This window comes from Fukomys damarensis, unplaced genomic scaffold (assembly GCF_012274545.1).
Source record: "Fukomys damarensis isolate Sample0158 unplaced genomic scaffold, DMR_v1.0_HiC HiC_scaffold_27, whole genome shotgun sequence".
NCBI classification, from domain to species: Eukaryota; Metazoa; Chordata; class Mammalia; order Rodentia; family Bathyergidae; genus Fukomys; species Fukomys damarensis.
The window spans coordinates 24,039,088-24,052,190 of NW_022900939.1; the positions used below are offsets into that span (position 1 = coordinate 24,039,088).

A 13,103-nucleotide genomic window follows, 5' to 3' on the forward strand; every position below is an offset into this window, starting at 1 on the left:
CGGGTGCACCGCCCAGGCCCCGTGGCCGCACCCCAGCTGTGCGGAACGAGCCCCTCAGCTTTGCGGACACCCAGGCCTTCCCCCGCCCCACCCTCGCCTTTGTGGCTCTGCTGCTCCTGTCACCCCATCCATCTTCATCATTGCCCCTTTGCCTGTCTTCACCCACATCCCCGCTTCAGTGTCCCCTCGCTCTTGGTCTCCCCCTGCTTTCTGTGCAGCCCCCCTCCGTTTCTCTTCCTCATCCCCTCCACCTGTGCCCCACGGCTGGGGTCCCACCCCCATCTGTCATCTCTGCCTCTGACAGGTCCCAACTCTTCCTCTCTCATCTCTGTCCCTGCAGCAGCCTTCCCTTCTTTTTCTGCGATTGGACTCCTGTCACCTCCCAAACACTGTCCCGGCACCCCCTCCCCCTTGTCTCTGGCAGCCCCGACCGCAGCTCTGCTCTGCTCCCACCTCTGACCCCGCAGCTCTCACCCCGGTGGCCCTGGCATTTCTGTGTTCCCAGGCCGATGGTTACCTCTGTGTCAGTCTTCCTACCGCTCTCATCCGGTCCCCCATAGCCTGCCATTGCCAAGCCCTTCCCTTCCCCTCCGATCCCATTGCCTTCCGTTTCTCACTCCCATGTCTTCTCCTTTGCACCCTTCCTCCCTTCCTCAGGCGCCTCATCACTTCATGGCGAAGACCCCTAGGCTCTCCATGTGCCGTCTCTTCCCATCTCTGCCCTCTGCCCCATCACTTTGCCCCGACAACTTCCTGTTCTGTGCTTCCATTTCCTCCCACATCTGCTCCCTCACGATTTACTTTTTCTGTGTCAGCTCCTACCATCTTTCATCTCAGCCCTCCATGTTCCATCTCAGAGCTTCTATCCCTTACTGTCCCAGGGACCTTGTCACCTCCTGTTTTAGTCTGTGCACCACTTCCCTTCTCTGTATCCTGTCCTTCCGCGGAGTACCCTGCCACCTCTGTCTCTGTCTTTGTCACCTCCATCCTAGCCCTCTACTCCATGGCCTCTCTTCTTTGTCCCTTATTATTTTCCATGTCTGGGTCCTCCGTCCTCACCTTCCACCTCTGTGCCTCTGCCGCCTCCCGTCTGGGCGCTCTGACACCTCCACGTTTCCATCGCCTCTCATCGCTGTGCCTTCATCACTTCTCACTCTACCAGTGTGGCTTCTCATTTCTGTATCTCCGTCCCTTCTCCGCCTGGATACTCATCATTTCTGTCTCCATCACGTCTCATTTTTTACTGGTTTTGTTCCTCCACCATGTTTGACACCTGCGTCTTCCTTACCTGCAACCCATACCCCTCACTGGGTCCCATTTCCACAACCACCCCTGCCTCGCTATCATTGTTCCACACCTGTCCATCCCTGCTTCCCAGACTTGGTGCCCCTGTACCACCTCTAGTCTCTCTGCTCCCCTTTCTGGTCTTCTTCCCTATTCTTCCACTTCTTTATATTTTTCCACACCTCTACTTTGGTTTCATCCAGTTCGCTGGAGCAGCCCCTTCAGACTCTCTTCTTCATTCCTTCTCCGTTCTCTAGCACAATTTCCCTCATCTCTTCCATGCCCACTGGGTTTCTCCCATGCGGTATTCAAAGTTTCTCTTATTCCATGTCCCTACCTCAACCTTGCTTCTGATTTGAACCCTCTCTCCCTTTTTAGGATTTCTCTGTCGCTTTTGCATTTCTGCCCCTCTTCATTATCCTCTTCTGGTTCTCAAGCCCAGGGTTGTTCCCAGAGGTTCCCAGAGAGGCCAAGACAAGGCACAAAGGGAGAGATAGAAAAGAGGAGCCAAGTATACTGGGGAAGAAAGAGCTTCGCAGGGAGGAGAGGAGGTGAGAGAGGAAGGCAGAGGAGAGAGGCACTGGCCCGAGGATGAGGGGCGGATGGGAAGGACTCAAGGCTGGAGTGCCCAGGGTTTACCCAGACAGCAGAGGCGGGCAAAGGGAAACAGCATGGGCCAAGGCTTTCCTCACAATTCTAGATCTTCCAGAAGGTTTCTGTCATGGCTTTTGAAATGCTACAGAGACCGACGGACAGCTTTGAAGGGTTCCATGGAGGAATCTATGGAATGTTGGTGTTGGGATTGCAGAAGAAAGAGAGCCAGTGATTGCTCAGGGCCATAAGGAAGTAGAGGAGGAGCTGGAGAGCAGCACGGGACGGTGATAGAAGGCGGTTGAAGGAGGGGTGGGGGAACCTGTGAAGGGTGTGGCAGCTGAAAGGAAGGGAGAGGATCCAGGGAAAGCTGGATGAGAAGGGAGGAGGCCACCTGTCCTGGCCGAGCCCCACCTCCGGTTGGGGGGAGGACTGAGAAGATCGACTCCTTTTAGGACTCTGTGCCTAGCTGGAGGACAGGGAAGGCTTCCTCGTGCCCGTAGGTTCCCTAGGCCCCTCCTGTGACAGCACCCTTCTTTCTGCACTTGGTTTCCACTTGTCCTTCTTGGAGTCCTACTGAGTTTTCCCCTGCCTTTGCTCCCTCCTCTTCACTGTTTCCCCCATTTACCCTCCAACCTCAACCCTTCCTGTTACATAATGTCCCTGTTCACCTGCCAGACACCACTGACACTTCTGCACCTGATATTGCTCTGGGGCTTGGAAAGATCAGTACACTTGTGTCCTAAAAATGGACTCGCGAGATGATACTCTCCTGGTCTTTGACCATCCTCTCCACTTCCAATTCCAGTTTCAGTCTTTGAAACCTTCAATTCTGGGACCCTTGGAAGCCATGAAAGGAGGATTTAATCCCAGCTCACTTCCTAACCAGTAGCTTCCAGAGTTTCTGGATTTATTACCTCAGCTTATAATGGGGTCCAGCATGTGTTTGGATTTTGGGCATGACTACGTCAACTTGGATTTCAGAGTGGGCTTAAAGGTTGCAGGGACATGTTTTGGGATTCTAGATCAAGATGGAACCGGGGATCTGGTCCTATGGAGGTCTCACCCTCTGGGTTGTGGAGGTTCTCTTAGAAAGATGTGGTGCTGGCTGGGAGTACCTGGACTCAGGCTCTTCTGGATTGTACAGGCTACTTTATCATTTCATACTTCTAGATCTTCCAGAATGTTTCTGTCATGGCTTCTGATATGGCTGGGACATAGGCAGACAGAGAGTCTGTACATATAGTTTTAACCCTGGAGAGATCACTGTGTGGGTGGTTTTTACACAAAGTAATTATGTTGTTTTAGTCTGGGTTAGACCACTGTTAATGTTTTTTTGTTTTTTTTTTTTTTCTAGAATACAGATGTGTGTTGACTGTACGGAAGGTTCTTGATCAATTAGAATGTTTTCCTGGATCAGTGAATTTCTGGGTCTAGGAGGCACTGAGGGGATTATGTTGGGTGTGGGCAGAAAGGAGCCAACCCTGGGCCTGTGGCGTCATGTGTCTGGCCAGAAACCCTCTTGTCTTGGACTCCAGGGTGTAGTACTCCCCAAAATATTAAGCACAATTCAGCTCACTGGGGATTTCCTAGGGAGGTGGAGAACAATTGTTCTCTACCATCCTTGGGCCACATTTAGGTCCTGAATACTTTCTGGAAGCTGTCTGGCTTCTGGATGTGGGGCTGTGTGCTGTCTGCTAGAAGCCCTTGCCTTCTCTGGGTGAACCTGGGGCAGGGAGGAGGACAGCGTGCTGGGACCCGCACAGGCCCCGCCTCCACCACCCGGGTCTCCTCCTAGGCCAGCCCTCTGTGCCCGTGGGCGAACTGAGGTGCAAAGGAGAGAAACATCTCCCCAGGGTAATTACTGCCGCCCCAGCCCAATAAACCATTCATCCGTAACCTCTTCTGCCCAAGAAGTGTCTCTCCACCCGTTCCCCCACAGTATAATAAACGCCCTTAGGCTTTAACAGGCCCGCCCAGCGTAATAAACTGGCTGCAGTGTGCGAACAGCTGGGCAATCAATCCTGGGGGAGCCTGAGGCTGGCGGTGAGAGTCCTGCAAGCTGTGGGCTTGGGTGCGTAGCCCCTGCCCTTGCGTCGGCCGCCCCGGGTCCGTGCGCTTACCGCCACGTTTCGGGCCCCATCGTGGCTCCGGTTGGGGGTCTGCCTCTCCACGCTGGGGCTTTGTGTGCCTCGGAGTGCGTCTCCGACCGCGTGTGGGTGTGGGGTCTGGTGCACGTCACTGTAGATGTGTCTGCCTGGGCGGTGGGCAAGCGCCTCTGATCCCGCCTCCTCACTGCCCAACCCGGCGCCAGGGCGCTCCTGGATATTCTGGATGCGCCAGGCTCTGTCCGTGGTGCTGCGCTGTTTGGGATCCAGTGGGAAATCGGAGAGGAAGGGCCTCCTTTACTCTAGACCTGGGGGCCTTGGAGGCAGACTCCAGGTAGATGGGGTTTCCTTCCCAGGTGTGAGTGGACCAAGAACCCAATAAAACCGTCCTCTCCCTGGGACCCCCTAGAGCCCAGGGTGAAGAGGCCACAGCCTATGTTTAGGAAGTGTATGGATGAGGGTCAGTGTCTCAGCTTCCCCGGCCTCCCCACCCCCAAAATTCGAAGTGCAGCTTGTGAGTGGAAAGGGGAGGAAGGACCCTGGGTATTACGGTTGCCATGGAAACAGCAGATTTTCAGGAGTGCTGCAGTGTTGGGAGTGGAGAGACTGTACAGGCTGAGGCCTAGCCAGCTCTGGCCTCCACACCCTGCCCTTCCCAGACAGGTGACCTGCATGAGTGGGAATGGGGCTTACTGTGTACCCCAACCCTGCCCAGCTCCCTGACATAAACTCAGGACCCATCCCAAACATTCAGCCTTCACCACTGTGCCTCCAGTGCCCTCAGGTAAAAAGGCCACCTGGGTCTCGAGGGGCAGAGCTGAGCTCCCGGTCTGTGGCGGGGGTCTGTCCTGCCCACAAACTGGGGTGGAAGGTCAGTGATTAGACATCAGGCAGTTCTTTCCTGCCTACCCTGACCCTGGAGTTACCTCTCACTCTGGCTCTGTCTGGCAGGTGACCTGGGGAACATCAGAGGCACTCATGGTTCCTGCTTCTCTTACCTCAACTCCCGGCAGGTTTCTACCGCTTTGGGACCCAGGCAGTAGCCTTCCCCTCTCTCCCACTGTGGACAGTGCTCCCCTCAAGGCACTCAGGAGTGTCCCCTGCAGTGGAGCCTCCTGGATAGAGACCCCTTCTGACTGCCAGGCTACAAGGGGATCCTGAGCACCTGAGGGGAGAGACCCCCAGGTGCTGAAGGAGACCCAGCCTCTTGTCACCAGCAGGTGACATCTTGGGAGCAAGCTTGCACCTTGGGAGTGCCTTAGGCCCTTCTGGAGGTCCTGACCTAGGACCTGAGCCTCCATTCACAAGGCCATCTCTTCCCCTCAGTCTTCCCAGCTTTTGCCCTCAGGCTCCATCTGACTTTCTCTTTCTCTCTGGCTGCCTTTCCTTCAACCCTTCATCCCAAGAAGTACTTTGAGAGGAGTCATTAGTGGCTAATTATTTAATTAAGCATTTTATGAATCTCATCTGCTCCATTTATGTCCAAAAGAATGCAAGCTTGTTCTCTGCCCTCCCTTTTCAGCAGGCCCCAGAACACTAGTCCCCCAGGCTCCCAGACAAGGCTCCCTTCCCGGAAACTGGGTGACCAGCCTCCCACCCCCACCCCACCCCCAGGGAATACAGTCAGCCACAGGAGGGAACATGGCGACTAATGGGGTTTATTTTGGGGCTGAGATCGTTAGGGACCTCACACCCGCCCCCAGCAGCCGGATGGTGAAGAGGAGAAGAAGGGGAGAGAGGGTGGGGTGGGGGAGGGTGGGGAGAAAGAGCCCACATCTCTGGCTCCCACTCTCCTGCTTCTCTCACCTACATCCCTCTCTGTCCCTCTCTGTCCATCTGTCTCTCTGCCTCCTTCCTCCTCTGGCTGGCACACCCCCTCTATGTCTGTCTCTTCCTTTCTGGGCAGGGCTCCAGGACTCCCTGCTTAGGGCCCCAGGCACCCCTGCCTGAGGGGGAAGCAGGGAGTCCTGAATAATCCTGGAGCACTCCCAGGGGGCTGAAGGGGACTGGGGGGGGCAGATCCTGGCAGGGGGCCAGAACTGGCCAGTGAGTCAGAGCTGCCCACAGCCCTGCTCATCTTCCTGCTATTGCCTGGGGCACCTTCTTGTCTGGGTGCTGATCAGCTCTGGCCCCAAAGAAGCACACAGCTTGCATCTGTCACCTCTGTCAGCCTTGGAAGAAGTTGAGCTGGTCAGAACCAGGTCCCAAGGTCATTCCTGCCCAGGGCCCTCTTGTCATCTTGGTCTCTTGTGCTTCTTTCTGGGCTCCGTCTCTGTGTCACTCTCTGTATTACCTCTCTGTTTTGCTGTAATTAAAGCTAGAATTCTTGATGAGGCAGCTACATCTGTCTGTGTGCGTGCAGCCTCTCACCCAGGCACCCGCCTGCCAACTGTTCCCTAGGGCTGCAGGGCTGGTGGCTGCTGCAGGCATCACAGGCCAAACCCGTGGTCCCATGCTCTGGCCACAACCACAAGGACCTACTGAGCTTACCCTGCTGATATCATTTCTCCTTCTCTCCCTTTCCTTTTCTCTGCAGCTGGGACTACGTACATCTTTGGGAAGGGGGGAGCACTCATCACCTACACGTGGCCCCCCAATGACCGGCCCAGCACGAGGATGGACCGCCTGGCCGTGGGCTTCAGCACCCACCAGCGGAGTGCTGTGCTGGTGAGGGTGGACAGCGCCTCAGGCCTCGGAGACTACTTGCAGCTGCACATTGTAAGGATTCTCCCTGCCAGTTCTGCGGTGCCCCTTCCCCTGCTTTCAATCTGCTCAAACCTTTTCCTTGCTGCCTGGTCCCTGGAGCTTCTGCTTTTGAGACCCAGTCCCCCTCTTAGTCTTTCATGGAGAGCCACCCTCCCATTAGGTTTGTAAGGTCCCTGCATGCTGAGACCATCTGTGTTGTATCTTCCCACACTGTCCAGTCTCCTAGGGGTTTTCAGGCCTTTCCACAGCCATTGGGCCATTGCCTGCTCACTCCTAGACCACCTAGGACTGCCCACTGCGTCTTACGACTGTTCCTGCTCCTCCTGACCTCTTTGCCTCACAGCTGCCTACGCTTGCTGCTTCATTTTGCCTTCAAACACTGCCTCTGCTCTGCTCCACCTTTGACCTCTGTTTCTGTGACCTTGCCCTCCCAGAAGCTCCCTTACTGGGCCTCCCCTCTGGCCAAGCCCCACATCCCTACCCTGACCTCCAGTCCCACTCAACTCTGCCTTTCTCTGTCCTCCCATCCCCGTTTCCTTGTCTTGTCCCATTCCTTTGCCTCTGTTCCTTCCCAGTGCCTATTTGAACTCTCACCACATCCAGACCTCCTTTACCTCAGTTTCTCATCCTGTTTAATCATCAGCTGGCACCATTTCTTTCCTGCCCCTTGTCCTGTCTCTCATCCTCTGCAGACACTTCCCTGGGATGTCTAGTCTTGCATCATTTTCTTTCTGGTGTTAACCTCTCCCTTTCCCCGCTCCCTCCACAGTCCAAAGTCCTGGGTCTCTGATCTCAGTCTCCAACTCTGCATTCTAGCCCAGTGATGGTGAACCTATGGCACGCATGCCACAGCAGACTGTTTCTGTCACTGAAAGCTCTGAAAGGTTTGCCATCACTGTCCTAGCCCCTTTTTGCTATTCCATTCCCCTGTCTTCATCCCATGTCCTAACCCTGGCCAGACCCCTTGAGCTGTGGGGCAGAGCGGGACTGTTCAGACTGAGCCAGAAAGGTCTGGATGGGGCACTGTGGGGTTTTAAGGAGGTCAGAGTTCAGAGGGCAGAGAGGAAGCCAGAGAGGAGGGCTTGTTTGGGCTGTGGACCCTCCTCATCTTTTTGAGGATGAGGCTCCTGGCCCTGTGTCAGGGCAGTGCTTCAGATCCCTCCCCCAGCACTAGGGTGGGAAGCAATGGGGTGTTCTGTAACAGCCTGGGATGGGGTGCCAGCAGCACTTAACAAAACAGTTGACAAGGGTGGGACCAGGTAGGGAGGGGCCCCAGAGGGAAGAATAGTGCCTGGGAAATTGGTCAGGCCTGGGGAAGAGGCCCCAGAAGCTCTGTGCCTGTGAGCCAACAAGACAAACAGGGTCTCTAAGCGTGATTGGAACCTGTTGTGAGAGGCACGTGGCTGTGGATGACAGTGTGGCACTGGATGCATGATGACTGTGTCAGGAGAGACAGCTGTGACTGTTGGTGATGAAGAGAGAGATGGTCCAGTGGTGTCTCAGCACATAGCAGTGCACATATGTTTCCTGAGAAATGGTCTTTTCTGTGGTTTCAGTCTTCTGTCTGTGTGACAGGATGCAGCTATGTTTCCCTGTGTCCTTCTCCATAATTGAGGGCTGCTGGCCCTCTCTTCATTGTCACGTAAGACTGTGCATGGCTTTAGAGCAGATGGTCTGGCTTTGGATCTCAGCTCTGCATCTTTCTTGCTGTCTCTGTGCAAGTTGACACAGTTTTCCAAGCCTCAGTTTCCCCAGATGTGCAGCAAACCAAGGGCAGAGGGATTCTAGGCTGCTTAAATGAAAATCACTCATGTAAAGTGCTCAACACATTGCCCTGTCTTCATGAGGCCCTCAGTGTCCTGGTCATCAGTGTCAGCTACTTGGACCGCATCTGTGTGCGCTGTGTCTTTGAGCCTGTGGGCTTGGGGCTCAGGTGCTCGGAGAAGCCTCACCTGGTTCAAGGCTGTTAAGAAGCAAGGCCTGGTGCCTGGGTGTAGCAGAGGGCAGGGAGAGGGGGAGGCCTAGGGTGGGGAGCCTGGCAAGGGAGGGGCTACAGAAGAGGCCAGAGATGGGCACCAGATGGGCTGAAACCCCCTGGGGGCATCCTCCAAACCCCCTCCTCCTCTAGTGACACATCGGCTCCCACTACAGCACGGTTAGCAGCTCTCAAAGACTGGGGAGGCGGCAGCAAAATAAGAGAAAAGCAATTTGACGTTTCTAATAAAGCGTCGCTCTACTTTGCCAAATTAATTTTGACTCCCATAATTATTTGCTGTAGGAGCGGCCGTGTTCTCCCCACCGCCGCCTAATGAGGTAATTGGGGAATTAGGAATTAATGACTTTAACAGAAGTGACAACTGACTTCACATCAGGAGCAGCTCTGGGGAGCTGTCTCTCCCCCAGAGCTCACAGCTCTGAGCTTGGCTGCTTCCTAGGAAACCCAGGTGTCCTGCCTTACAGCCCCCCTGGCCGGCCCTCTGCCAGCCTGGCTCTCAGACTGCATGTGCCCTTGACCACCAGCCCTGCCTGGGTGGAGCCTCTTGGGGAGAAAGGCCTAATGGCATCCAAAGGGCTGCTGCTATTCTGGGTGATATTATTACTAACAATAGTAACATGGAGGCTCGACTGTTCCTTTCCCATGTGTGGGGAGCAGATGATGAGCCCGTCTCCCTGGGGATGTTGTCAGTCTGTGGGTGGAAGATGGGTGGGGCTTGCTAATACTCTTTGCTAGACAAGCCTGGCCTCAGTTTCCCTGCTTTCTTGCATATCTTAGTCCACTTTAGTCACTTTTTGTCACTGGGACGAAATACCCAATATCTCCAGTTTAAAGGAGGAGAGGTTTATTCAGTCCAGCGTCACCTGCCTCCAAGGAAGAAATAGGATAGCAGAGGTGCAGGGCAGAGAAAAAGGTGCTCAACCCATATCAACCAGGAAGCAGAGATCCAAAGGAGAAGCAGGGGATGAGAATATGCTCTTCCGGTTCCTGCCCCCAGTGACCCACCTCTCCAACCAGGCCCCGCCTCCTAATAACACTTTTGGCCTAGGAATTCATCAGTGGAAGAATCTACTGATAAGCGTAGCACCCCCATGATCTAGTCACCTTCCAAACATGTGAGTCTTTGGTGGAACGTTTTAGACCTAAGCTATTGCACTGTTTCTGAGGAGGGTCGCTGAATGGGTGTATAACTGTATGTATGTGACCTTCTCAGGTTCTAGAGCTGGACCTCACAGGAGGGGATGGGGTAGGGCATGGGTCTCCAAGGGAACCACAGCTCTACACCCTGCCCTTCCTCTCTCTCTCTGTCTGCCAAACCCCAATTGCTGCCCCATCTGTGAGGCATTCGTGCTCCACCCCATCCCTGGCGCCACCAGACCTGCCTCGAAGCGCTGTTAGATGTTGCTGCTGACAGTGGAATGGTTTCTCTTATCCAGGCCAGATTGGGAGTCTTTTTGTGATCCGGGTGGCTTGAGGGAGCCTTGTGTCTGTTCTGTGTGTGTGGAGGGCTGGGCCGACTCAGGATGCATCGCGAATGGATGTGCAAAGGAATGCAGTGGGGGCTTAGGCTCAGGTCCATGTGCCTTCCCCAGGCTTGGTCAGGCACCTTTGAAGGTAGGATGGCCTCAGCAGCCTCTCAGGTCGTTCGCACTCCCAGTTCTTTGAGTTGGTGTCTCCCTAGAGTGTGAGCAAGGGTGCAAGGGCACTGGGCTTTGGAGTCTGGGCTGCTGGGGTTCCCTTCTTGTGAGCTGTGAGATTTGGGGATGTAATGTCATTTCCCTCCCTGTACCTCAGTTTTTTCCTCGATGAAACAGGGTGCTGTGAGCTTTTCAGAGGGTTGCTGTGGGAATGACCAGTGCACACGCATGAATGCTTAGCACTTTTTGGGTCTTGGGGAAGCTCTTCTGCTCACTCCAGCATCATGGGTTGAACCCTATTCTAGGCTAGAGCCCAAGCAGCCTCTGCAGGGGCTGCAACCCCAAGTTCGTTCATGCTCTTTGCTTGATGTCTGCTAATCTCAATCCTTGCCTGTCCTCCGCCTGTCCCTTCCCAGCCTCACCCTTCTTTATTTTCCTTTCTATGTTCACTCCTCTCTTCCCATGCCCGACAGCCCGAGTCCAGACCCCCCAGTGGGATCCCATAACTGTGGAGGGGTTACCCCTACACTCAGAGCTGAGCCACACTGGGCCTTAGAGGCACCAGGAGGGCAGCTGCATGCCCTGGTGTGGGGATGAGGGTACTCCGCTAAACATTCAGGGCAGGGGGCGTTGGAGGCTATCACAGGCTGTCGTGAGGGTCAGTGTGTTCTCCAAGGCTTTTGTGGGCTTCTCTGTTGGCTCATCCATTAGGGTGGCCTCCACCCTCTGAGACCCATGTTGTCCTGCCATTCCTGTAGCCCTTGTCTAATGCAGGGGCTCTGTAAACATTTGTGAATATTCTGGATGAACTAAAAAGCAAAAGATGGAGTTGATTACTGAAAGGGACCCTGGATCCTGACTCTGTAACTCCCCCCCGTGTCTTCCCCCAACCTCTGAGCCTCAGGTTATTCCTTTGCCTGCACATGGGGAGCCCCCTGCCCACTGCCTTGGGTCCTTGAGACCTGGGGTGCCTTATAAAGCTGTGAAATGCTATGGAACCAGGCCAGTGATGGCCGCAGATAGAGTTCTAGGAGTGAATTGTTGCCCCCTCCCAGTTGCTGACCTCTCCTTCCCTGTCTCCAGGACCAGGGCACCGTGGGGGTGATTTTTAATGTGGGCACGGACGACATTACTATTGATGAGCCCAACGCCATTGTGAGCGACGGCAAATACCATGTGGTGCGCTTCACTCGGAGCGGTGGCAACGCCACTCTGCAGGTGGACAGCTGGCCAGTCAACGAGCGGTACCCCGCAGGTAGGAGGCACAGGCCCATGGACCAGGCTTAGCGGCTGGGTGGGTGGCTTCCGATAGGAGCAAGACCTGCTTGGGGCTGGGCTAAGCAGAGACTTCTGGCCGTGGGGCAGGGCTGTGGAAAGGAGGTGGAGGTGACCGGGGTCAGGGGCATGGCTAATGGAAAAGTTGGGATTTGGGGGACAGGGTGAGATCAGGGTGGTGGTGGGAGTACATCATCTGCTGGGTATGGCATGAGGTAAAGGTCCAATTTGGGGTTTGGAGGAGAAGAGAGGGTGGAGGAAAGTCCTGTGTGATGGAGGAAAGGATGAGTTCAGAAAAGAGAGACTGTCAGAAACGGGGAGGCTGATACTGAAACCTAAGACAGAAGGTCCAGAAGTAACATAAAGCACATCTTGGCAGGAGGCAAGGCTGTTCCCCAAAACAGAACCAAGGTCTTTAAAAAGAGCAAGTCAGGGACCCTAGTAGGGGATGTATATGCAGGAAGACAAGTAGCCATGGAGACTTGGAGAAAAGGAACCCACTGTTTCAGGAAATGAGGGACTTGATGGAAAGGAAGAAGAGACAAATGACAAAAAGAGTGAAAAAAGAGGGCCAAGTGCATTCAACATCTTTCCTTGACAACCTACTATATTATCGGGGCTGTGCTAGGCCTTGTGGACACAGAGGGGAGCAGGACCCAGAGGAGTCCAACAGGAGTCCGTGGGAGTCCAACAGGGTGACAGCTGTGGTGGTCAGTGACAAACCAAGGATGAAGATGTGAAAGAAAGGAGTAGGCAGAGATCTTGTAAGTTACAGAGGAAGCCTCAGAGTAAGCGGAAACCAGAGAAGGAGCAATGGAGAGATGTGGAACCAGTCAGCGAGGCATGCAGAGATGGAGGCAGCTCCAGGGGAGAGGAAGAGAGAGAGAGATGGAGATACTGACACCCAGAGCCAGCCAGGGAGCAAAGGTGGATGGAGCCCAGCGAGGGGTGGAGTGAGGGTGGGGGAGCCCAGTGGGGAAACAAAGAGGGAGGAAATAGAAATGCCCCAGGGAGAACTGCAGGGACACAGAGATGCTGAGACACAGGCTGGACAGCACTGCAGTAACACACAGGACCCAAGTGAGGAGCTGGGGGAGCAGCTGCCCTGTGCTGACCTAGCGGGGCATGGATAGCATGCACACCCTTAAGGTTTACCCACGCTGAACAGAGGCCTGTGCAGGACCAGGGCTCCCAGTCCTACAGGATTGCACCCAGACATTTGGGGCCACTCCCGAGAGAATGAGGCTCACATAAGTCCTCTAAGGAAAAGAGCTCGATGTGCACACAGCAACCCCAGACACAGAGAACTTCAGACAGACACAGGAGAAGACAGCTTGGCCGAGGGGTGCCAGCCTAGGTCTTGGGCATATGTGGGGTCACTCAGACTCACCAATCCTCCTACACAAAGTCCCTCGACTTCTCTGCTCCAAACAGACCCTGACAGCCAGGGCTGGGTGGGGATGATCTCTGGGACATCAGACTTCACTCCCTTTCAGACATACACAT

At 54.8% G+C, this 13,103-nt stretch overlaps 1 protein-coding gene across 24 annotated transcripts in view; it reads left to right on the forward strand.

Annotated features, from left to right (window-relative positions):
* The window catches only part of Nrxn2 (neurexin 2), a 97,893-nt gene that overhangs the window by 62,323 nt on the left and 22,467 nt on the right, over positions 1-13,103 (forward strand). For all 24 annotated transcript variants that reach the window (XM_010636061.3, XM_010636062.3, XM_033756594.1 and 21 more), the window contains 2 exons: positions 6,520-6,701; positions 11,406-11,577. In XM_010636061.3, the coding sequence (XP_010634363.1) occupies positions 6,520-6,701; positions 11,406-11,577 (354 nt within the window). The remainder of the gene's footprint in view (positions 1-6,519; positions 6,702-11,405; positions 11,578-13,103) is intronic.